We start from the raw sequence: 26,995 nt of genomic DNA, 5'->3' as shown, positions 1-26,995 counted from the left end.
TCCATGAACCCTATCAGTTCTTTGTCATTGCTGGAACCCTCCCCGTTTTCGAACACGACCAGTCCAGGCCGGGGTCGATAACCGTATTAAAATCCCATCCCATCACCAACTTGTGCGAGTCCAGGTCAGGTATTTTCCCCAGTACCCTCTTTATGAATTCTACATCGTCCCAGTTTGGCGCGTACACGTTAACCAAGACTACCTTCCTCCCCTCCAGCTTGCCGCTCACTATGACATAACGGCCCCCCCCGTCCGAGACTATACTGCCCACCTGGAATTGCACCCGCCTATTGATTAAAATCGCCACCCCTCTGGTCTTGGTGTCCAGCCCCGAAGGAAAGACCTGACTGATCCAACCCTTCGTTAGCCTGACTTGATCCGCCACTTTCAGGTGTGTCTCCTGCAATATCACCACGTCCACCTTGAGAGCCCTCAGATGCGCAAACACACGTGCTCTCTTGACCCGCCCATTCAACCCTCTAACATTCCAGGTGATTAGCCTAGTTGGGGGGCACCGTGCCCCCCCGCCTCTGCTGATCAGGCATCCCCTTTCCTGGGCCCACTCCCAGGCCATGCGCCACGCCTCCATCAGCCCGCCTGCTGGAAACCCCCAGCCCCGACCTCCTCTCTGACCCAAAACCTAAGTCCTTTCCTCATCAGCAGAGTAACTCCCCCCCCCCCCCCCCCCCCCCCCCCCCGCCCCCCAGCAACACCACTTTGTAACCTAACACCTGCCATATATTGAACATATACACATACCCCCACTGTGCTTCCATAGACTAGCTCACCCAGCTAGCCTGGTAGCCCTTGCCTCCGGTGCCAAGGAGTCTCCCACCTATTGTTCTCTACGCCCCTACCCCGCCAATCAAAACCACTTCCCTCATCAAATCGACCCCAAACAATCGGCCAATTACAATGGGAGACAACCCAAAATGAAAAACCAACAAAGAACCCCACCATTAGTGCAAATCAAAATAATAAAAAGTAAAAAGCCCCCACCAGCCACCCACACCAAAACACCGAAATCCCATAGAACCAAATAACTTTTACTTCTCCCATCTTCACCCAAACTCAAAACAGAAGAAAAACGACAATCAAAATGTATAAACATCATCAGAAAAGTTGCAACTTAAAACCAAAAAATTCTCAGTTCAGCACCAGCCCTTTCTTCTTGGCAAACTCCATCGCGTCTTCGGGCAACTCAAAATAATGGTGCTGGTCCTCGTGCGTAACCCAAAGACGCGCCGGGTATAGCAGACCAAATTTCACCTTAAACAGGATTGCCTTCACTTAAATGAAGCCTGCCCTCTTTCTGGCCACCTCCCCACTCAGGTCCTGATAGACACCCAATATGCTATTGTCCCATTTGCAGCTCCGCGTACGCTTGACCCACTGGAGAACACTCTCCTTGTCCAAAAATCTGTGGAACTGGCCCACCATCGCCAATGTGGGGTCCCCCGGCCGCGGCTTCATAGCCATTGCCCTGTACGCCCTGTCCACCTCCAACGGGTGGGGAAAAACCCCCTCACCCTGAAGCTTCTGAAACATACTCCCCACAAACCCGCCAGCATCAGCCCCCTCAGCCCCTTCAGGGAGACCGACAATTCTTAAGTTCTGCCGGCGAACTCTGTTCTCCAGATCTTCCACCTTCTCCAGTAGCCTCTTTTGCTGATCCTTCAGCATCTCCACCTCCAGCTCAACCACCGTTTGGTGCTCCTCTGGTCCACCTGCGCTTTCTCCAGCTTCTGAATCGTTCGATCCTGGGTATCCAGCCTGCGCTCCAGCTGATCGATCGACTCCTTTATCGGGTCAAGACTGTCCCGTTTCTGTCTCGCAAAGCCCTCTTGGATGACCTGCATCAGCTCCTCCGTCGATGGTTGGGCCGTTGCAGCAGGGGTCCAAACATCAACCATGTTGTCTTCAGCCGCGACCTCCATCCAGCCCTTGCTTATCTTTTTATTTCTTCCTTTTCGGTCCCTTAGGGTTCTCCGTTCTATGCACCAGTGTGTGGATCCAGAGCCAAATTATCTGCGCCTTCAAAGGCAAAACTCAAAACCACAAAAAAGTCAGGGAAAAACTCCAAAAGTCCAGCCAGAGCAGGAGCCACCAAATGTGCAACTTACTCCCTCATAGCCGCCACCGGAAGTGGCAGTCATATTTTGAGGATAAGAGGTAAACCTTTTAGGGCTGAAATAAGTAGACATTTCTTCACCCAGAGAGTGGTGAATCTGGAATTGCTTCTTAACAAATTGGGATTGGTTATATAGCCTCTGTGACTTTGCCTGGTGATTGGTAGCCATCTCTTCAAGGGATTTCTCTTTTCTCCCATGACCACTTTGTTGGATGAAGTTAAAAGACAGTTTTCTCAGTGAACATTATGGAGAAATGCAAAACAGTTCTTTTTGAATTAATTTTGACTGTTTTATTTTTACAGGTTTCAAATTTAATTTTAATCTGCTGGAAACAAATAATCAGGGCATAATATATGATTATGGCTCAATTATGCACTATAGCAGGTGAGTTTGAGTCAGCTGTTTGTAAATAATTTAATTAAGAATTCTCCCACAGGGCAGCACAGTGTTGCAATGGGTAGCATTGCTATCTCACGGCGCTGAGGACCCAGGATCCATCCCGGCGCCGGGTCATTGTCATGTGGAGTTCTCACATTCTCCCCTTGTCTGTGTGGATCTCACCCCCACAACCCAAAAAGATGTAAAGGGTAGGTCAATGGGCTATGCTAAATTGCCCCTTAATTAGAAAAAAGAATTGGGTACTCTAAATTTGTTTTAAAAAAGTGAACTCTCACACAGGATTGATCAATGAGCAGGTATTTAGCTATTAATGTTGTTTTCAAAGACTAATTAAGTCCAAATATCCCCATGCAGTTAATTTTCCAGGTCAGACTTCGTGCAAAATTCTCCTGATCTGTTCATGGTAGGGTGCAGAGAATCTGACAGAAGACTAAAAGTTAGAAATCGCCAACATAATTAACATTATGTTACAATTCTCCCAAATGGCAGATTAATGGTGTGTTGGCCATCCCATTGACAAGTGTCATGAACACCATTTGCATTCATTTGCATCCCACAAATGCTTATTAAAACAGTTGCCCATTGGTGCCATCAGGCCTTCCAATCTTTGTCAAGCCAGGAAAAATCATGTTGGTGTCAAACCTGATCACTGAAGACTACTGTGCACATGACGGCCCTCAGTTGGCAAGAGAGTTTGAGGTGAGTGCAACAAATCTTTCTGTCATAGTACTACCCTGCTCCTGAAGCACTCTTCAACACTCTGTTGAGGCAGACTAGTTCCTGCCCTCCATTTCCAGAATGAGTTGCTCTTCATGGACAGCACTGTACTGCTGAACCCACGGACCCTCCTGTATCACCATCTTTGTTCAGTCCTACGCCTGGGGTTGGTGAGCACAGGGTTCTCCCTCCCCTCCTGGTGCCACACTCCAGCATCTATCTGGAAAGCACTGTGCTATGACATTCATGCAACCACCACAATAAAAGTCCGAAGTTCGACTGGGGTGGGAGTGCAAGGCGAGGCAGGGAGTGGTGGAGGTCTGACGGAGGCAAGGGGGGCAGAATGAGGGCTGTGAGAAGAGTGGAAGATAGGGAGAGAGCTCACAATGGCAAGAGGAGGGGTAAAGAGGTGGTTTCGAAATAAGAACAATGAAAGACAGGGGGAAGATCGAGGGGAGGGAAGATGAGCCCCAACAAGCCTGCATGAATAGTTCACAACGAAGGGGAGTGAAAGGAATACCACATTGTTCACTGGTGTGGATGGATGAAAATTCCAGAGATGGAGAGTAGAGGTCCAAGAAGGACATGAGTGTCATAATATACACATCAGTATATGATGGTGCAGAGACACACACTGACTGACACACTGCAAGACCAATCAACACAAACAACACAGCAGCCAATCACCAGTTAGGGCACGGTCACTATAAAGCCAGGGGGCACTAGTTTTCCCGCTCATTCGGGATGCCGCCTCTGAGTCAGACAGAGCCCGCAGTAAGTAGCACAAACATCCACCATGTGCTAGCAGTATAGGCTGGTCAGGTTAGGCATAGGTCTTCAATCGATCTAACATAGTGTCGACCCACAGTACAAGTATGTTTAATAGCTCTTAGTTAAATAAAATAGAGTTGTACTATTACAAGTGTTGGTAGCCTGTCTATGTAACTGCTAAGGTAAACGCAGTCTCCACAGATCCAGTGTACCCAACACATCAATGAGTACCTCGCAGGTGATGGGCTCAGGGTAAGGTTGAATAGAGGAACAGATCTCTTTGCCTCTATATTGCTGACATCCTACACCAGTACTGCTGAACCCACGGACCCTCCTGTATCACCATCTTTGTTCAGTCCTACGCCTGGGGTTGGTGAGCACAGGGTTCTCCCTCCCCTCCTGGTGCCACACTCCAGCATCTATCTGGAAAACACTGTGCTATGACATTCATGCAACCACCACAATAAAAGTCCGAAGTTCGACTGGGGTGGGAGTGCAAGGCGAGGCAGGGAGTGGTGAAGGCAGATAGGCTGGAGAGATTGATACAAGTGTTCTGGACTTGTTTAAAATATGGCAACAGAACGTTGGAACCTGTCAGCTAAGGGAATGAAGATCAATCAGCTGTCAGACCACCAGGAGAGTCAGAGGAGATCTCACCTGTGTATAATTAAAGAGGTTTCAAGCTCAGAATCTCAAGCAGGATCATACCATTCTGATTGGTGGGTCAGGCCCTGCTGGAGCCACTTTGCTTCAGAATGAGATCATTCTACCAACAGTCTGCACTGTTTCAATGAATGAGAAACATGCACTGCTGTATACATCAATAAGTTAATAAGTTCAAGATTTCAGAGCAGATTATTTACTGTTTCACCTTAAGATTTATTGGGCGCGATTCTCCGCAAATGCGGGGAGTCGTAAAGGCTGCCGTGAAAGTGGCCGTGTTTCACAGCAGCATCCGCGCCCCTTGCCGGGACCCGATTCTCCCCCCGGGCGGGGCTAGCAGCGGGGCCCCGTGAACCATGGCATTGCGGCCTTAGCGACCGTCGCTAAGTCCGCGCGCCAAGCGTCACGCCGGCTGACGCGCACAATAACGTCAGCCGCGCATGGGCGGATTGGACGGCTCCAAACCGCGCATGCGTGGGGCCGTCATCTCCCTCGGCCGCCCCGTGGACTGATCCTGCGGGACAGCGGAGGGAGAAAGAGTGTGTATGTTACGGACACACTGCCCACGATCGGTGCCCACTGATCGCGGGCCCATGCCCCCCTTGGCACGGCCGTGGTACTGCCGTACCAATCGGGGCCCTGGATGCCCAGAACGGGCATGTTGCGGCCGTTTTTACGACGGCAGCAAGCAGGTGTGTTTGTTGCCGTAAAAACGGCCGTAAAGGCCTGGGAACTCGGCCCATCGGCCTGGGGAGAATCGCTGTTCGCTGTAAAAAACGGCGAGCAGCGATTCATGTCATGGGGCGGCCATGGGGGGGGGGAGAATAGCGGGAGGGCGTGAAAAATGTCGGGGACGCTCTCCCGCTATTCTCCGACCCGTCGTGGGCAGCGGAGAATCGCGTCCATTGTTTTTTTTTAAATATTTTTTATTCTCCTTTTTCACATTTTCTCCCAAATTTACACCCACCAACAATAATCAGTAACAAATATGTCAATCCCCATATCAACAACAACGATCCCATCCTCCACCAAACCCCAAACATTAGCCCGCATGTTCACATAAACAAATGACAAAAATCCAGAATCACCCATAGTCACCATTAACACAAACCACCCCCCTCCCCCCACCCCTCCCACCCCCCCAATTAATGCTCAATGTTATCCAGTTCTAGAAAGTGCATGATTTTTAATGCCCATGAATTGTAGAACCCCTCCATCCTTCCCCTCAGTTCAAACTTAACCTTCTCAAGAGTCAAGAATTCCAACAAGTCTCCCCGACACGCCAGGGCACAGGGCGGGGAGGCTGCTCTCCAACCCATCAGGATCCGCCTTCCGGCGATCAACGAGGCGAAGGCTACAACATCTGCCTCCGCACCCGTTTCCAACCCTGGCTGGTCCGACACCCCGAATATGACATCCCGGGGGCCCGGGTCCAGTTTCACACGCACCACTTTAGAAATTACCCTAAAAACCTCCTTCCAGTAATCCTCGAGCATTGGACAGGACCAAAACATATGCATGTGATTAGCGGGGCCCCCTCCGCAACATTCACACACATCTTCTACCCCTTCAAAGAATCGGCTCATCCTCGCCCTCGTGAGGTGTGCCCTGTATACCACGTTCAGCTGTATCAGCCCCAACCTCGCACATGAGGGGGAGGCATTCACTCTCCGAAGCACCTCACACCAGAACCCCTCCTCCATACCCTCTCCCAACTCTTCCTCCCACTTTGCTTTGATGCCTTCCAGTGGCGCCTTCTCCTCTTCCAAAATAGCTCCGTAAACCGCTGACACTTCTCCAGTTCCCCTGTCGTGAGCACCTCCTCCAGCAACGTGGAGGCCGGCTCCACCGGGAATCTCTGCATCTCCTTTCTCGCAAAATCTCGAACATGCATGCATCTAAACATTTCCCCCTGCTCCAGCACATACTTCGCTTCCAGCTCCTTCAGCCCTGCAAACCGACCCCAAAGAAACAAATCTTTTAATGTCTTAATCTCCTTCTCCTCCCATTTCTGAAAATTTCCATCCCATCTCCCTGGCTGAAATCTGTGGTTCCGCCGAATCGGCATTTGCTTTGACCCTGCCCCCAACTTGAAGTGTTCCCGAAACTGCCTCCAAATTCTCAGTGAAGCTATTATTACCGGACTCAGTGAGTGCTTCCCCGGGGCTATCGGGAGCGGCGCTGTTGCTAATTCTTTCAATCCCAACCCCCTGCCTAAACTCTCCTCAATTCTGACCCACTGGGAATCAACCCCTCTGACCCAGCTCCGCACCTTCTCCACATTAACCGCCCAGTAGTAATACAACAGGTTTGGAAGACCCAAACCCCCTGCCTGCCTTCCCCTCTGTAACAGCACCTTTCTAACTCTGGACACCTCCCCTCCCCATATGAACAAAGTAATCCTTCCCTCAATCTCTCTAAAAAAAGCCTTTGGCAGGAAAATCAGCAGGCATTGAAAAATAAACAGAAATCGTGGCAGCACGTTCATTTTAACTGCCTGTACCCGATCCGCCAGCGAAAGAGGGAGACCATCCCACCTTACCAGATCAGCTTTTACTCTCCCCACCAAACTAGAAATGTTGTACCTGCGGAGCACCACCCCCCCCAACTCCCGGGCAACCCGCACTCCCGGGTACCTGCCCTACGGAATGACAGCACCCCCACCCCTGCCCCCACCCCCAGCCGTGACACCACAAAAATATTCACTCTTGTATAGATTTAGTTTGTACCCTGAGAAAGACCCAAATGCTTGAAGCAGCTCCAATGTTCCAACACGTATAACAGCAAATCATTGGCATATATAGACACCCTATTCTCTATCCCCCCCCCCCCCCCCCCCCCCCCCCGCACTATTCCTTTCCATATACCCGAACTTCTTAATGTGATAGCCAACGGCTCAGTCGCGAGTGCAAACAGCAGGGGGGACGTAATACATCCCTGCCTCGTCCCACGGTGGAGAGAAAAGTATCTCGAGCTGATGTTGTTTGTGCAGACACTCGCCCTTGGCTCCTTATATAGTAGCTTTACCCAGTTCACAAATCTTGGTCCAATCCCAAACCACTCCAGAACTGCCATCAAGTACCCCCATTCTACCCGGTCAAATGCCTTCTCAGCGTCCAGTGCCACAACCAGCTGTTTCCTTCCCCTCTGCCGGTGCCATAACGACTTTCAATACCCTTCTAAAATTGGAAAAGAGCTGCCTCCTTCTCACAAACCACTTCTGATCTTCACCTATCACCATCAGGAGGCACTCCTCCAGCCTACCCGCCAGTACCTTCGCCAATACTTTTGTGTCCACATTCAGAAGCGATATGGGCCTATACGACCCACAATCAGTCGGATCCTTATCTTTTTTTAGCAACAGTGTTGCTCGTTATGCTTTCCTTAATTTGTTTTAATTACTTTTGCTCAAGAGTCGGCAGGTATCTTTTTGATACCACCACAAGATTCAAAACCGAATACTGATCAATGACTCGATACACCAGTTAGTAGGTTTGAAATCAATGCGTATTTATTTACACACACAATCAATTATTACTCATGCACAAACTCTACTCACTAAACTACAACTACTATTAAAAGCCTATACTTAGATTCGGGTGCCCACTCAGTCAGAGGAACAATGGCCGTTGTCCGGTTCTGATACTGCTGGCTTTGAACTGGTATAGAATAGTAGCTTGGAGCGCCTATCTCGTAGCGTGCGTTGATCTTAGACTTACTTGACTGGTGCTTGGCGGGTCTCTCGTCGCTGAGAGCCAAGGCCAAGATGAAGGTGAAGAAGAAGAGAGCGATCTGTCTTTGGGGACTCCTCTTTATACCCCAAAGGGTTTCGCGCCCTTCTGGGTGGTTCCTGAACTTGGCCCCAATTAATTGGACCATGTCCCAATCATTTGTATTGATTCTATCCAATAAAGGGGTCGTTGCTTGATCACTGGGTGGGCCCTAGGTGGCCGTTAGCCTGCCTTTGTTTTAGTCTCCACTGGCGCCGGGGAGTCTGCTCTGGTACCGATGCTTAAATGTTTCTCTTTTGTCCCCGGAGATAGCTCATTACTATGCTAATGGCTTGTAGTATCAGTTCTGTCTGGGAGCTTCAAGTTCCAATCCACGGGCAAACCTTGCACCTGCTTGTTTTCTTAGCACTGTCCAATTTTCCCTGTACTCTTTGCAAGTGTCCATTTTGAAATCGGGAAGTGGCCACCCCAGATGGCTACACTCCCTCCTTATGATCCTCAACACGAAGCGTGAAGGATCACGTTACTGTGTTGTCTTCGTTCTCTGACCAAGCCGGGCATGACTATGCTCTACACTGACCTAAACTATGCAACATATTTTTACCTAAACAATTTTACATACATATATCATCAAAACTCTACGGGGCGCTATGGCATTAAGGACATGCATTACAAAATAAAACTGGAACGTATTTACTATTCTTAATAGACTATCCTCAAACAAACAATTCAAAAATATCCTAACATTTTAAACTGTACAAAATAGCAGCATACAAATTTCTCTGGCTTGGCAGTCAAACACAGAGATCACATTTCTTTATTGAAACAAACGAACACACACAAAACAAATAAAACGGATGCACTTTAATCATTGTCAAGGGGTTCGGGGGTCTGTTGGAAACCGAAGATAGGGGATCTAATTCTGTATACCGGGGTGCGAGAGCGGTAGGCTCTCCTTCGCCATTTCCTCATTCTAATGGTCTGCACGACACTGCAAAGTATCGCCAGTGCTAAAAGTGCTCCTACAACATATGAGAGTGAATACCAAGTGATAAACTTATCACACCAGGTTGGGGTGCTGCTGACCGTTACTGGGCTCTGTGTACTGTGTGGGAGTGAATCATTGATGGCCTGTGGGGTAGGGGTGAGGGGGTTAGCTTACCGAAGGGATCCTGCTAGTATCCATGTAACAAAGATGGAGGTCGTCTTCATCTTTCCTTCTCTTCTCTTCTTTTCTTCTCTTCTGGTCTTCTTTGAGCTTCTGGATTCCTGTGAACACAAGCATATCTGTTATTATCTTGCTTAAGATCTTGTGTGTTTGTCTGTCCTTTGTTGCCAATTACCCTTTATAATTGGTCACCATCTGTGACTCCCTCATTTTTTTTTAAACCGAATTTCTGTACAAGACATTCTGGAAAAATATTGACACAGTGCGAGCCGTCCTGCAGCCTGTGCGATTTACCATCCCAATGTTTGAGGATGTAAATAGCATGAGGAAAGCAACCAAAGGGTCGCTGGGAAACAAACCAAAAATCATTTGAAATAAAAGAGCCAAAATGAGGTGCGTATGGGCTGCGGCAGGTAAGAAATGGATGGAATCCCCGGGTAGGACGGTGTGTGCTCTACCCGAGCGTAGCTGATCAGAGGCGGGTCCTCAGGAAGGGCGGGGATAAGTGCCGTTTCTCCACTGCCTGAGCAACCGGCAAGAACGGGTACGAATGTGGTCGTCGTGGGGTGTTGCAGTAATGCTTCTACCGTCAAATCAGAAGAGCAGTTACGAACCAGTGTCTGGGAAATTCTCAGAGGTTTCTGCGGACAAACTAGGCGGGTGTCCGTGGACAAACTTGCTCCATTAACTGCCAGGAGGCATTAAAGAAATGGTGGCGGGGCTGTGAAAAGCTGTTTAAATACTAAACATTGAACACTTAACAAACACATACAAACAAACATGCAACAAACATGGTGCAGGTTCCATCAGAAAGGACACAGTATCTCTCTATCGGTTCCTTTTTAACCATCATGTGGACACCTCAGTTCTCAGTAGCGAACAGAGTTGCAAAGGGGTTCGTTTGGTGGGAGTCAGACTCAATGTCATCATCTTCTCCCGGCTGACATACTCTCGACTGGAGTAACTTTGCCAAAGCTGCGTGGGGTGACTTGGGGTCCATCTCATCGTTCTGGATGAGCCTGAACGAATTGTCTCGATGCCAGAATCGTGTGTCTAGTTTTGAGCTGCTAGGTTTCAATCTGTAATCGACGGGCGGTGGGTCTGGGTCAGGGGCTTTGATGTAGGTGATGTCAAAGGGATCACTTGAATCATACTCGGAATCGCTGGGAGTGGGGCCTGGTACAGGGGGATAGTGGTAACGTGGTGTGCTGTGGCTGTCGTCAGTGCTGTCGCAGTCACTGTCACTGTCGCTGCTGTTTGGGGGCGGGGAGAGACGGAGTTGTGTGTCTGGGGGCGGAGTCGAAGTTGAGTCTGAGGATGGGCTGGAGTGGCTGGGGGACGGTAGGAATGCGTCTTCTATGGGCGGGGCATGGTCATCTGCTGCTGCAAGCAGGATGTGGTGCGTGTGGTTGTTCTGCGAGCCATAAGCCTTGAGCTGGTTTCTGTGAAACCATGCAGACTTTCCATTAGGATATTTGATTTTGTACACAGAGGGGCTTACTTTGTCCAAAATGGAGTACAGACCTGAGTATTTTGGTGAAAGGAATGTGCTCGGGTTGTAGAGGGAAAGCATCACTTGCTGCCCTACTGCAAACTCAGTGGCATGCACTGTTTTATCAAAACAAGCCTTGCTCTGTTCCTTCCGTGTTCCCAGTCTCACAGCTGCTGCGAGCTGGGCGCTTTAACATTCTCTATTAGCTGCTGTACAGTGTTTTCGTGTCTGAGGTCTGTCACTGCGAGGCTGGTCAAATTCAAACCCCCTTTCATGGGGCGTCCGGTCATGAGAGTGTGGGGGGTGTATCCTGTGGACGTGGATCTTACAAACATTAACACAAATGGGAGAACTGAATCCCAGATGTTGTTATTCTGCTGTGCCATTTTCCTAAGGGTGGCATTTAGTGTCCTATTCATGCATTCGACGATACCACTTGACTGGAGGTGGTATGCAATATGAAACTTCTGGGTTAAACCGAAAATTGTGAGGACGTTTTTCATAACTCGTCCTGTAAAATGGGAGCCTTGATCGGATTCTATGCTGCGGTGGAATCCCCACCTTATAAAGATGTGGAGGGTTAGGATTTTTGCCGTTGTCTTTGCCGTATTGGTGCGCGATGGAAAAGCTTCCACCCATTTCATGAAGGTGTCGATGACCACCAATACATACTTATATTCATTTCTGAAAGAAGGTAGAGGTCCTATGAAATCTATCTGGAGATTGGTCCAGGGTCCATTTATGGGGCGGGTATGGCTAAGTTGAGCCTTCTTTGCGTATCTGTCCGGATTGTTCTGGGCACAGATTAAGCAATTTTCTACGTAGTGTGTTACATCGGCTTTTAAATTTGGCCACCAGCAGAGCGGTCTGAGGTGGGCTAAAGTGGGTTCAATTCCCTGATGTCCGTGATTGTCATGGAACTGACAAATGAGTTGGTTCCTATCCTGCTCTGGAACTACATAAACGCTGTCTTTTAGAATCACACCATCATGTGTGGTCATGGAATTCTTGAATTTGTCATAAGGGGCTGGGAAGGTTCCCTTTAAAACATCCCTGAGTTTCTCATCCTGTTTCTGAGCCTGTGCTAAATCCTGGCTGTTGGTCTGTGTGACCTGAACTGCGTGTACTGGGGTGCTTTCGGGGGGATTCCAAAAATAACCATATCTAGAACCTGCCCTTGCTAGGGCGTCTGCTTTAACATTACCAGGGGCGGAAGAACGGTGGTGACTGCGGAATTCAACAATTCCATTTTTCCTGTCCTTTGCCTGCTTTAAAATATGGCAGAGTAATGGGGCTGATGGTAGGGGTTTTCCGTCTGCAGAAACAAATCCTCTTGTTTCCCACAGGGGTAGGAATTCCGTCAAACTATTGCAGACATACAGGCTGTCTGAGTAGATGTCTGCTGGGGTGGGGAACGAGTCGGGGTGGTCTACAATGTAAGCGATTGCTGCTAGTTCTGCTGCCTGTGAGCCTAAGTGTCCTGGCAACTTTAGGGAAATCTCTTCTAGGGCGCGTCTCTGCACGTCTTCTACATAAATGCCGCAACCTGTTATACATTTGCCATTTAAAACTGTGGAGGAGCCATCCACATAACATTTTAGGGGTGCGTACGTGTCTGTGGGCTGTGGTCTCTGGGGTGTGCTACCTATTTTCCTGGGAGGTGTCTTTGGAATGAATGGGCCTGTGTTGTGCTGTGTGGAGATAATCTCACATTCATGAGGGGTGCCTGGGTACTGTAAATTGTCTGCAAGGAAGGTGTGGGTCTTTGTGCGTTTTACTGTGATGTCCCGTCCTTGTAAAGGAAGGGTCCAACGGGCTGCTCGGATTTGGCTGACTGCCATCTTTAAGTCGGCCGTCTAACAAAAGCTGTTTTGGGGTGTGTTCAGTGAGGATGGTGATGGGGTTGAGTCCTGTGATGTATGAGAAGTACTGTACTACCCAAAAACTGTGAGCAGGTGCCTTTCACAGGCAGAAAATCCTTGCTCGACAGGGTCTAACACTCATGAGGCGTATGCCATGGGTCTTAACTGGTCATGGCGTTCCTGGAGGAGCACGGCCGAAAGGGTTCGGTCGGTGCTTGCTACTTCGATAGCGTACGGGGATAGGGGGTCTGGGACCTGTAGCTGCGCTGAGTGCTCTTTTTAAAGCATCCATGGCATCTGTATGCTGTGGAAGCCATTCCCAAGGTGCCTTTTTCTTGAGAAGGTCAGAAAGAGGCGCTGCTTTAGTGGCGATATGGTTTCGGCAGTAGCCAACAAGTCCTAAAAATGACCGGAGGGCTGAGACATTGTGGGGAAGGGGCAATTTGACGATCGAGTCAATCCTTTTTTGTTCAATCTTGTGTTTACCATGTGTGAAAACTGTTCCCAAGTATATCACTTTTTCTTCCAAAATACGGGCCTTTTTGGGATTAACCTTACAGCCAATTTCTTTTACGAGTCCTAGGAGTTCTGCGAGAAGCGAAATGTGCTTTGCTTTTGTGTCTGTCTGTAGTAGCAGGTCGTCTACATACTGGACCAGACATTCGGGGCGGGAAACTTTTGCTAATCCATTTGCCAGCTGTCAGTGGAAAAAGGAGAGGGAGTTGTGGAAGCCTTGTGGAAGCCTTGTGGAAGGCACATCAACGTGTACTGCTGTCCTTTAAAGGTGAAGGCAAATTTGTACTGGCACGTTTTAGACAATGGAATGGACCAAAAGCCGTTACTAATGTCCGAAACCGTAAAGAATCGTGACTGGAGTCCCTGCTTGAGCATTGTCTCAGGACTTGTGGCTACGGTGGGGGCTGCTGGTGGGGTTACTTTCTTCAGTTCCCGGTAATCAATGGTCAGTCGCCATGATCCATCCAGTTTCCTGATGGGCCAAATTATTAGTGGAGGCTACTGATCTCAGTACGCCCTGGGCTAATAAGCTGTCTATCACTTTAGAGATTTCTCCCTCTGCTCCTTGGGGAAATCCGTACTGCTTCTGGGGTCTGGGGTCAGGACCTGTAATCTGCATAAAGCTAGCCATTCTGCCACAGTCATGCTTGTGCTGTGCAAATGCTGCTTTGTGTTCTTGCAGGACTGCCCAAACCTGTTGTCTGCACTACTGGTTCGCGGGTCGAACCAGTAATTTCCTACTGAGCTAATCCTATTTACATACTCTCCTACTGTGAGTGTGGCGGGGGCTCGTGATGCCTTTGCCATTTTCCAGACACATTTATTGACTGGATCAAATGAAAGGTTGTGGGAGCTCATAAAATCGATCCCTAAAATATGTTCTGCTGTGTGGGGCAGATAAACTAACACTATGGGGTGCTTGGTGGTTATGTTACCGATTTGTATTACTACAGGGGCTGTGATGTGTCCCTGTTGTAAGTGACCTGTAAAGCCACTGAGGGTGATGGTGTCTGTTGTGGGCCACGTGTCCCTCTGTAACATCGTGGAGGAATTGAGTGTGGTGCGGGACCCTCCTGTGTCCCAAAGAAATTCTATGGGCTGACCCTGGACTTTGCCTGCTACGACCGGTCGACTGGACTTATCCCAAAGGGTGTCGCAGACCCAAGTTGGGGAGCCCGAACACCGTCAGTCTGTGCCGTTCATGTCTGCATGGTCTGAACGGGCGCTAACACTATGTATAGGCTTTGCCCGATTTCTATTCAGGGTGCCTGTCTGTTGCCCTCTGTGTTGTTTCTGTGGCACGTTGCACTCTCGTGCAAAGTGTCCTAACTGTCCACAGTTGTAACACTCCTGTGATTTGGGCTGGGGTGGGCTGTTCCTACTCTCATTTATCCATGCGGGCTTCTGGTGCGCTTTAACTGCATGCATGTCTGCATCTGCCTGCTCTTCTTCGGGTTTCTTAACTGTGCGTTTGTTCTGAATGGATTGCTCCCAAACACGGGATAACCTTTTCAAAACCCATTTCTCATTGTGGGCCTCATCTGAGGAGTCGTAATTCACGCAATCTCTCTGCCCTGCCTCTGTTGCATGGGAGACCAGGATTCAAGTCCATTTTGCCATGTTATCTGGGGACAAATGGGCGCGGGCTAATTCACCAAAAACTGCTGTGAAATGAATCCACAAGCGTCCAGCAAACTCTGTGGGGTGTTCTGTTTTCTTTTGCCTACATCTATTTAGGCCTTCTACCGGGTCTCCTCTGTTGTAGCCGATCGCATCAAGGATCGCTGTGTGCATCTCTATTAGGTTGCCTCCTCCTACATTCTGTGGGCTGGGAAGGGCTGCCACGACTGAAGGGTCGAGGCTTAAATCTGTGAGTTTTATCTGCTCTCTCTTGTCCAGGCCGTACATGATGGCCTGCTGCTTAACCTTAGCGAAGAATTGGTGGGGGTCTGAAGTGGGGAGGAATGGTGTAATTTTATCACATGCATCCCGTAACTGGGTCACGGTTAAGGGGGTTATGTACAGAAAATCTGTTTCTCCTTCTGCTGCGGCCCTGCGGTGTGTGGTTACTGGGTTCATGGGGGTGTGTTCTGCCTGTTCAGTGTGGGGTTGCGGTGCTCTTCTTTTCTGGGGTTTCGCCTGCGTACATGCTCCATGTACGTATCTATGGGCTGTTTCTTTTAATTCCTGCCAATCTGGGCTGTTTTCCTGGTCTAGTTGGGGTCCAAATGTGCTCTGAAAGCCATTTTGAACAGAAAGCAGGGATTGCAATTTTGCAATTTGCTTATGGCACTTTGCGTGGTCTACGGAGCTCTGCCTTTGTTCCGTTGTGGAAGCATGGAGTGCTCGTAGGGCTGCTTTTAAGTCATTGCACTGTTTCTGCAATGTTTCTATCTGCTGCTCGGTTTCCTGTCTTACCAAGACCGCACGTTGTGTGTCCTGGTAGGCCTTATCATACTGTGTCTGGAAGCTGCTTAAGTGCGCCAGACAAGACTGGTGTGCCCTCTTGGCATCATCCATCTCTCTGTCTTTTGCTGCTAACTTCTCTCTTAACTCTTTATTCTCCTTCTCAATCTCGTTCACGTCTACCTTACTAGTTCTATCTCTCTCCTCGATCTCTCTACGGAGCATCCGAACGACCTCCTCTTGCCTCGCAATTGTGCCAGACAGGACACGATTGCCATCGTCTTGCGAGCTTTTCCTATGCTCTTCTTGTGGATCTCTGTCAGGTTCTCCCACCAAGTATGTCCTCTACCCCAGGGACCTGTTTCTTAATTTGCGCAAAATTCGCTCTAAAGGGGCCATCCTTTCCCTTTGAGGTATTTCCTAATTTCCTCTTCCCAAACGGGACACTGTCCTACTCTACAGGTCGCTGCGACCTTGAATTCCTGTGGGTTCATAGTGCGTTCCATTGCCTTCATTGCGACCTTTCCTATCTCTGGGTTCTCTACTAAATTTGGAACAGGGGGTGATAAAGCGGTGATGTAAACACGGGTATGGCTTACGCTAATTTCCGGCCTACAAAACTCCCGACAGTTTTACGCAACAAAATCTCTCAGGTTTAGTTTATATCCCTGTTAGTATGCATGCATTAACACACTTCTGAATTCTGGAGGCTTGATCAGTACTGCTTAAACACTTGTGGTTTTCCTGTTTCTAATTGGATTTCTAATTCAAATTTTGGGTTCGCTCGGAGTCGTGGGGCCACTTCTAAGTCGAGTTCCGGCGGAGACGCCAGTAAACATTGCTCGTCATGCTTTCCTTAATATGCTCTGTTTTAATTACCTTTGCTTAAGAGTCGGCAGGTATCTTTTTGATACCACCACAAGGTTCAAAACCGAATACTGATCTATCCCTCACCTCAACAATTTCCCTTGCTGGTGCTTCCCTCCGGAGCTGACCTGCTACATACATGTTCTACATGTTCGTAAACTGCACCTCTTGCTCCGCTCAGTTGGCGCACCGCCTTCCTGGTAGATAGTCGTTCAAAGCTCGCCTGTAGTTCCTTCCGCTTTTCCAGCTTTACTGGGTCCCCATCTTCTGCATAACTCCGATCTACCTCCAACATCTCATCTATTACCCTCTGCCACTCCAACCTCTCCTCTTTGTCCACCCTGGCCTTAAACGAAATTACTTCATCCCTCACCACCGCCTTTAGAGCCTCCCAGACAACTGCTTTCGACACCTCACCCGTACAGTTGAAACCAACATATTCCTTAGTTACCTTTTCAATTTTGTCACAGAACACTTGGTCCCCCAAAAGTCCCACATCTAATTTCCACCCCGGCCTCTGTGCTACCCCCTTCTCCAGTACCATATTCACCCAATGCGGAAAATGATCTGACACTGCAATTGCCGAGTATTCCGACCCCTTAACCCCAACCAGCAAAGCCTTCCCCATCATGAAAAAGTCGATCCGCAAGTATAAATTATAGACTGCTGAGAAAAACGAGTACTCCTGTTCCCTCAGGTGCAGAAACCTCCCATTTCCACCATTAGCTCAGCCAATGCCTTTGCCCCCCCTGTTAGGACCAGCAAGCATGGTCGTGACCTGTTCAACCTTGGCTCCTGCACCAAGTTCCAGTACCCCCCCCCCCCCACTCGCCAAACCTTGGCAATGCTTGGACATATTTAACTAGATCCCCACCAAGCCTTCGACTTTGACGCTCTTTCTCACCATACTCATAACAGTCATCCAACTGTACGTTTCCCTTTATGTCTGCCAATTTTAACTGACTGTCATGTTTCATGGCCATTTCCTGAAGTTCAAACTCTTTCTCTTTATCTTTTTCCCTGATCTGTATCTCCCTCTCTCTTTCTTTTTGTTCTGCACTTGCATAAGTAGGTCTTAAACCTACTTAAGGCCTACTTACCCAGTATCTACTGGCTTCCTGAGATCTACCGTCCTCCCAATAGAGGCCACAGCCATGCACCATTCAGTACTGGTTCAGTACTGGTTCACGCAAACATGGGCCATGTAGAGTGCACCTGGGGTTGTCTCCCAGGCCATCAGAGGCTCCTCAGCGGCCCGGGATAATGCACGGTGGTCCCCTGGCCGTCCTCCTGGAATGCAGGAACCTTGGCACTGCCAGGCTGACACCTTGGCACTCCCAAGCTAACAGGGGTACTGCCAGTGTGGCAGTGCAAGGATGCCCAGGTGTCATGGTGGCACTAACAAAGGGTACTGCAATTTATGATTTATTTTCCAAACGTCTTAGATTCTGGAACTTTGCCAAAGCATTGGAAAATTGCCCATAAAGGGAAGGAGATAAAATACAGGATACTGCAGGCCAATTATTCTAACTTCAGTTGTTGCAAAAATATTAGAACTAATTATTAAAGAAATAGAGTAGTGCATTTGGAAAGTCATAAACTGATGAAGTAGAGTTAGCACAGTTTTGTGAAGGGGGTATTATGTTTGACAAATTTACTAGGGCCGTTTAAGGAAGTATCAGCGATAGTAGAAGAGAACCAGCCAATGTTGTACATTTGGATTTTCAAAAGCATTTGATAAGGTACCACCCAAAAGGCTTTTACTGTTACGACAGCCTGGGTGAGTGTACAGTCAATTCCAGCCCCGCAGATCCCGGAGTTCCAACATGAATGAATTAATCAATAATTCATGTAAAGATTGTGAGATTCTTGGCCCTCGACTGCTCTAATGACTTCCAGCGACCAGATTTGTAAGTAAAATACAAAAGAACTGTTAATTTCCAACCAAGAGAAGAGATAAACATATAATGGTAAAAGATAGTAACGTCTGCTACTAATTATTTCCGTAACCTCGTACCATTCTCCACTCAGACACACGCAAGACAGACACATGGTGGCGAGGGTAGGAAAGGTTAAAAATAGGATTAAATTATGAGTGAGAGATGCGTATCTTCGCAGTGAGGTTGTGGCAGGTGTCAGTGATGATCTTCTCTGAACGTGTGCTTTTACAAACTGTTGGTTGGTTAGGATCCACCTTCGGTTAGAACTCTCAGGCTGTAAAACTTCCTCCAGAGTCACCTTAACTTCCACTGACCTGGGCTTTCACACTTCCCCTCAGGCCTGTGCAATTCCAGCTAGAATCCACCAGATTGACTATTATCCTCACTGAGTTAAATCTACAGTTCTCAACATGAGGTTTTAATAGGGTTTTCAAACAGCTCCTCTCTTTATCCTGAACCCTCAGCAAGAATCCAGCAGGTGAGATAGTTGTCTAATCAGAACAGAAATGACTACTTCCAACATCTTCCAGGTTGTGCAGAAAGAGGAAGGTATTTAATCACAAGTCCTCAGGTGAGAGATCTGCTTTAGCTTCCAGTGGATCTTTTCACAGGCTGGCTGGAAGCAATTTAAATTGTCCGGCAGAGAGATAATAAAGAGAGTCCAGACTTGCTGTGTGCTGCATTCTCGATCTAATCAGAAAGCTAAAATGGAACCTCCCCTCTTTTCCAGAAACCTTCTAGAAGCTTCTGAAGGGATCCACCAATCACAATCAAGAATAGAAAAAGACAGGGCAGTACGGTGGCGCAGTGGGTTAGTCTTGCTGCCTCACGGTACCGAGGTCCCAGGTTCGATCCCAGCTCTCGTTCACTGTGGAGTTTGCACATTATCTCCGTGTTTGCATGGTTTTCACCGCCACAACCCAAAAAATGTGCAGGGTAGGTGGATTGGCCATGCTAAATTGCCCCTTAATTGGAAAAAATAAATTGGTTAGTCTAAATTTATATAAAAAAAGAAAAACAAAAAGAATAGAAAAAGACCCAGAATTTCAGAAGAGCTAATTGGCTTCCAGCCAGTCCATCAAGGTGACATTACAGGACCCTGCCACACAGCACACTGCACTAAGAGGGAGTTCTGGGCCAGTTCAAATTACAGCTTAGACCAGGGTGTTTCAGGTTAAATCTAAAGTATGAAGTTGAAAACCAAAATGTGTAATATTAAAGCAGCCAGTAAGACAGAAAAAGGGAAACCAGGATCAGGCAAGGATTTAAAAGAGGTTCCGTACACTACGCAAAATAGGTTAGAGGATTGGCTAACAAACAGTAAATGGTGAGTAACAAGAAGGGTTCTTTGTCAGGTTGAAGGGAAATAATCACTGGAGTGCCACAGGGATCAGTGCTGGAACAGCAGTTTTTCACAATATATATTAATTAATAGGAAGGAACAGAGTGCGCTGTTACCATATTTGCAGGTGATGTGAATTTGGGGAGAAGACAGGATGGTAAAAGTATATAACTAGTTTCAGGGAGATATTGACAGGTTAAGTCAGTGGACAGAAAATTGGCAAAAGGAATTCAGTGTAGGAAAATGTGAGATTATTCAGTTTGGAAGAAAGAATTAGGAGTCGGATTATTATTTAAATGGAAAGAGACTACAGAAATCTACAGCACAAAGGGACTTGGCGGTCCTTATTTCAAGGGAGCTAGAGTATAAAAGTAGAGGTGCTGCTGAAACTAGTGCAAGTTAATGATGAGGCCACATTTTGAATAATGTGCACAGTTTTGGTTCCCTTATTTAAGGAAAGATATGTTATCATTGGAGCAGTATAGAGGAGATTTACTCGGATGATTATGGGTATGGAAGAACCACCACATGAGGAAAGATTAAACTGACTGGGTCTGTATTCCTTGGAGTTCATAAGACTGAGAGATGATCTGATTGAGACGTATTAGGGGGTTAGACAGGTTAAATGTTGGGAGGATTTTTCCACTCATGGAGAGTGTAGGACTGTAGGGTATAGTCACAGAATAAGGGAGTGCTCATTTTAGACAGATGTGATGAAAAATTTCTTCCATCAAAGAGTGATGAAACATTTGTGTTTCTTTACCTTAGGAACCTATGATGGTCGAGTCCTTGAACATTTTCAAGGCTGGGATCTGTAGGTTTTTAATCAGTAGATGAATAAAGAGTTACAGAGATACAACAGGAGCGAGGACTTAATGAGTGTTAGATCAGCAATGGTCTTATTAAATAGCGGAGTGGCTCAAAGTGCTCAATGTCCAACTCCTGTTCCTATTTCCTATGGTCTTAGAAGCTGGCAATTTCAGTTTAATGGCTACAGTGGTGTCCAAATATAGAGGCTTGAAGAAACGTATTTTATTGCAAATCAAACTATATGAACATTCCAGTTTCCAGCCGGGCTACCCAGCTTGGATCCCATTTGGGCCGGTTTTATGATAAAATCCATTACTCCGCCCCTCAGTGGGGAGCTCATATTCTACAAAGCTCATGGAGAGATTAATTTGTCTGTTCCTGTAGGTTTTGTGCAGGTTATAACTTCCCTCCCTCCCAAAATTGGAAGACCATTCCGAGGAAGATGCAGTAGGAAGGCGTCTGCTCGTTTTCGTCCACAGGTGTGCTTCTTGCACCTGTACAGCCAGATCAAGAGGCGTACATCTCAACGACGAAGGCCATTTTATTGCTGATCACCGTCGGGGGAACCACTAATGGTGGCTACTCACTGGCATGCTCACTGTCAGAAACTTCCGATGGCTGAGTCTTCATATCGGAGTCCGATATAGCTGCTAACCCGTATTAAAACATCCTGAGCTAGTGCGTGTTCATAGAACATAGAACATAGAACGATACAGCGCAGTACAGGCCTTTCGGCCCACGATGTTGCACCGACATGGGAAGTCAAAACCTAAAGGCCATCTAACCTACACTATGCCATTATCATCCATATGCTTATCCAATAAACTTTTAAATGCCCTCAATGTTGGCGAGTTCACTACTGTTGCAGGTAAGGCATTCCACGGCCTCACCACTCTTTGCGTAAAAAACCTACCTCTGACGTCTGTCCTATATCTATTACCCCTCAATTTAAGGCTATGTCCCCTCGTGCTAGCCACCTCCATCCGCGGGAGAAGGCTCTCACTGTCCACCCTATCTAACCCTCTGATCATTTTGTATGCCTCTATTAAATCACCTCTTAACCTTCTTCTCTCTAACGAAAACAACCTCAAGTCCATCAGCCTTTCCTCATAAGATTTTCCCTCCATACCAGGCAACATCCTGGTAAATCTCCTCTGCACCCGTTCCAAAGCTTCCACGTCCTTCCGATAATGAGGCGACCAGAACTGTACGCAATACTCCAAATGCGGCCGTACCAGAGTTTTGTACAGCTGCAACATGACCTCATGGCTCCGGAACTCAATCCCTCTACGAATAAAGGCCAACACACCATAGGCCTTCTTCACAACCCTATCAACCTGGGTGGCAACTTTCAGGGATCTATGTACATGAACACCGAGATCCCTCTGCTCATCCACACTGCCAAGAATTTTACCATTAGCCAAATATTCCGCATTCCTGTTATTCTTTCCAAAGTGAATCACCTCACACTTCTCCACATTAAACTCCATTTGCCACCTCTCAGCCCAGTTCTGCAGCTTATCTATGTCCCTCTGTAACCTGCAACATCCTTCCACACTGTCTACAACTCCACCGACTTTAGTGTCGTCTGAAAATTTACTCACCCAACCTTCTGTGCCCTCCTCTAGGTCATTTATAAAAATGACAAACAGCAACGGCCCCAGAACAGATCCTTGTGGTATGCCACTCGTAACTGAACTCCATTCTGAACATTTGCCATCAACCACCACCCTCTGTCTTCTTTCAACTAGCCAATTTCTGATCCACATCTCTAAATCACCCTCAATCCCCAGCCTCCGTATTTTCTGCAATAGCCGACCGTGGGGAACCTTATCAAACGCTTTACTGAAATCCATATACACCACATCAACTGCTCTACCCTCGTCTACCTGTTCAGTCACCTTCTCAAAGAACTCGATAAGGTTTGTGAGGCATGACCTACCCTTCACAAAACCATGCTGACTATCCTATCTAGATGATTATAAATCGTATCTCTTATAATCCTCTCCAAGACTTTACCCACAACAGACGTGAGGCTCACCGGCCTATAGTTACCGGGGTTATCTCTACTCCCCTCCTTGAACAAAGGGACCACATTTGCTATCCTCCAGTCCTCTGGCACTATTCCTGTAGCCAATGATGACATAAAAATCAAAGCCAAAGGCTCAGCAATCTCTTCCCTGGCTTCCCAGAGAATCCTAGGTTAAATTCCATCAAGCCCCGGGGACTTATCTATTTTCACCTTGTCCAGATTGCCAACACTTCTTCCCTACGCACCTCAATGCCATCTATTCTAATAGCCTGGGTCTCAGCATTCTCCTCCACAACATTATCTTTTTCCTGAGTGAATACTGACGAAAAGTATTCATTTAGTATCTCGCTTATTTCCTCAGCCTCCACACACAACTTCCCAGTTGAATTCCCAGTTCAATTCCGGTTCCACTTGACCCAGGGTCACAGCACAAGTGAATTCATTAATAATTATCAGAAAAATACCCAAAGTTTTAGTCCTTGGCAACCCAATAATTGCAGTCACCAGAGTTGTAAATATAAATACAATTACTTCTTATTAACAACAAGAACTGTAATTAAATATGCAGAAAATACAACTTGTTAACAATTATCTAATTCCTAATTCACTGCTTTAACTTGCCCCCCCTTCCCCTCTGCCACCCCACCTCCTTCCTCCCAACCTCTACAAATACACAAACACACACACACAAGACAGGCAAACGTAGATGGGAAGAAAGGAGTAGAAAATCATAAGCAAGAGGGAGAACAAGTCTTTGTTTCAGATGGTTGTTTCCAGCACCCTACTCCTCTTCAAACTCTTCTTTCAGTCTGAGACTTTACGGTAGATTCATTCAGGCCTCTGTAGTTTCTGAACTACAACACTCACAGGCTTTCTGGAGAGAGACAGAGGGTCCTGGTATTTGTTTCCATCCTGTAATGCTTTTCCTGCAGATTCAATCAGGTTCTCTGCAGTTCCATAAATATAGCACTCACAGCCTTTCAGGTGAAAACACAGAGGAGTTGACAGCGAGAGTACTTGTCCCTGTGCTTCCAAGAGTTAAACGGATCTCCTTGGGTCTCTGACAATCATCCCACTGGGGTGGATCCAATCACCACCTGTTACTGAGCAGAGGATGGACTTTTGGGACCATGCATTGGGTCCCAGTGAATCCATCAAACCGAGTTCCACCCCATCTCTCTCTCTGTTGCTGAAAAGTCTGAAGCTCCTGTTCAAACTAGCAGAGACTAGAGGAGTGTTCCCTCCTGTAACTTCTGAATTCCTGATTCTCTCTGCTGCTTAATTCAAAAGACATATATATCCATTAATCACTAATGGATCAAAAATTAAATTTCAAAACAAAAGAAAGGGGAAATCTGGGAAAAATAGGAAGGACTCTGACAACTGGTACTGCGGCAAGTGGTGAGGGAACCAACAGAAGGGAAGAACACACTTGACATCATCCTCACCAACCTTCCTTCCGCAGATACATCTGTCCATGACAGTATCGGTAAGATTGACCACCATACAGTCCTTGTGGAGACAACATTCCATCTTCACATTGAGGATACTCTCCATTATGTTCTGTTTCACTACCACCATGCGAACTGCAATAGACTTCGAACAGATCCAGCAACCCATGACTGGGCATCCATGAGGTGCTGTGGGTCATCAGCAGCAATAAAATTGTATTCAACCAGAATCTGTAACCTCATGGCTCGGCATACTCCCCACTCTACCATTACCCTGGTTAAATGGAGAGTGCAGGAGGGCATGCCAGAAACAGTACCAGGCATACCTAAAAATAAGGTACCAAGCTGGTAAAGCTGCAACACAGGACTACTTGCATGCTAACCAATGCACCAATAATAGACAGGGCCAAGCAACCCCAGAACCACTGGATTAGATCTAAGGTCTGCAGTCCTGCCGTATCCAGCTGTGAATGGTGGTGGACAAATAACTCACCGGGGAGGAGGTTCCATAAATACCCCCATCTTCAGTGATGGAATAGCGCAGAACATCAGTGCAAAATATAAGGCTAAACCATTCACAACACTTTTCAGCCAGAATTGCAGAGTGGATGAGCTATCTTGGCCTTCCCTGGCCAATTCAATTCATTCCACTTGACAACAAGAAATGACTCAAAGCACTGGCTACTGAAAAAGATATGTGCCCTGTCAATATTCTGGCAATGGTCCTGAAGATTGTGCTTCAGAACTTGTTGTTACTCTTGCCTAGTTGTTCCAGTACAGCAACAACACTGACATCTCCCTAGCAATGTGGAAAATTACTCAGGTAGGTTCTGTGCCCAAGAAACAGGACAAACCCAACCAGGCCAATTACTACCCCATCAGTCTACTCTTGATCATCAGCAAAGTGATGGAAGGGGTCACCAACAGTATTATCAAGTGGCACTTACTCAGCAATAACCTGCTCACAGATGCTCAGTTGGATTCCACCAATGTCATTCAGCTCCTGACCTCATTAAAACCTTTGTTCAACCATGGACAAAAGGGTTAAATGCCAGAGGTGAGGTGAGAGATAATGTCCTTGACAGCAAGACGGTATTTGACTGAGCACAGTATCAAGGAGCCCTAGGGATACTGAAGTCAATGGGAATCAGGGGAAAATTCTGGTTGGAGTCATACCTAGCACAAAGGAAGATGGTTTGGATGGTTGGTGGTCAATCATTTCACCTCCATGACATCACTGCAGGAGTTCCTCAGGGTAGTGTCCTCGGAACAAACATTCCAGCTGCTTCATCAATGACCTTGATTCCATCATAAGGTCAGAAGTGGGCCTGTTCACAGATGACTGGACGATGTTCAGCACCATTCATGATTCGTGATTCCTCAGATAATTAAGCAGTCCACGTCCTAATGCAGAAAGCCCTGGACAGTATCCAGGCTTGAGCTGACAAGTGGCAAATAGCATTCATGCCACACAAGTGGCAAGCAATGACCATCTCCAGCAAGAGAGGATTTAACTATCATCCATTGATATTCAATGGCATTACCATTGCTGAATCCCCCACTATCAACATCCTGGAGATCACCATTGACCAGAAACTGAATTGGACAAGCCATAGAAATACTGTGGCTACCAGAGTAGGTCAAAGGCTAGGGATCCCATGGTGAGTAATTCACCTCCTGAACCCCCCAAAGTCTCTCCACCATCTACAAGGCACAAGTCAGGAGTGTAATGGAATACTCTCCACTTGACTGGATGAGTGCAGCTCTAATAACACTCAATAGGTGGAGATGCCAGCATTGGACTCGGATGGGCACAGTAAGAAGTCTTACAACACCAAGTTAAAGTCAGGCAGGTTTGTTTTGAATCACTTGCTTTTGGAGTGCAGCTCCTTCCTCAGGGGAATCATTTGAAGCAAACCTGTTCGACTTCAACTTGGTGTTGTAAGACTTCTTCCTGCGCAACACTCAATAGGCCCAGCACCATCCAGGACAAAGCAGAGTCTGCTCTCCCTTCCACAAACATTCAAACCCTCCAACACTAGCGAACAATGGCAACCGTGTGTACAATTTACAAGATGCACTGCAGGAATTCCTCAAGGTTCCTTAGACAGCACCTTCCAAACCCACAACCACTACCATCTAGAAGGACAAGAGCAGCAGATACCTGGGAACCCCACCACCTGGAGGTTCCCCTCCAAGTCACTCACCACACTGACTTGGAAATATGTCACTGTTTCTTCACTGTCACTTGGGCAACATCCTGGAACTCTCCCCCCTAACAGCACAGTAGGTGTACCTACACATCAAGGCGATTCAAGAAGGCATTTCACCACCACTTTCTGAAGGGCAATTAGGGATGGGAAATAAATGCTGGCCTAACCAACGATGCCCACATCCCGTAAATGAATTTTAAAAACCTGTAGCCACAGATCAGTGGCTCACGAGTGATAACTGGTGGAGAAAGAAAATTCATTTTTCCACGCTGAAAATCATATCCGATAAATACCATGGTGAGGGGACAGTGTAAGACATATGTCACTAACGACTGAGAATGCCCCTTGCAAGCCTTTCCAATATATCTAAGGTCCACCGCAAGGACAAAAAATGGGAGCTCTGAGGGAGATTGTCTGAAAAGTACAAAATGGCTTTGATATTGCGTGGAAAACATAGGAAACATAAGGTAAGTACACTCATAT

At 47.3% G+C, this 26,995-nt stretch overlaps 1 protein-coding gene across 1 annotated transcript in view; it reads left to right on the top strand.

The window, feature by feature from the left end:
• LOC119971594 (astacin-like metalloendopeptidase) overlaps nt 1–26,995 on the top strand; it is a 639,042-nt gene that overhangs the window by 337,074 nt on the left and 274,973 nt on the right. The window contains exon 8 of the mRNA XM_038807373.1: nt 2,435–2,516. Within this exon, the coding sequence (XP_038663301.1) occupies nt 2,435–2,516 (82 nt within the window). The remainder of the gene's footprint in view (nt 1–2,434; nt 2,517–26,995) is intronic.

This window comes from Scyliorhinus canicula, chromosome 9 (assembly GCF_902713615.1).
Source record: "Scyliorhinus canicula chromosome 9, sScyCan1.1, whole genome shotgun sequence".
Classification (NCBI taxonomy): Eukaryota; Metazoa; Chordata; class Chondrichthyes; order Carcharhiniformes; family Scyliorhinidae; genus Scyliorhinus; species Scyliorhinus canicula.
This window is presented reverse-complemented; position numbering and strand designations above follow the sequence as displayed.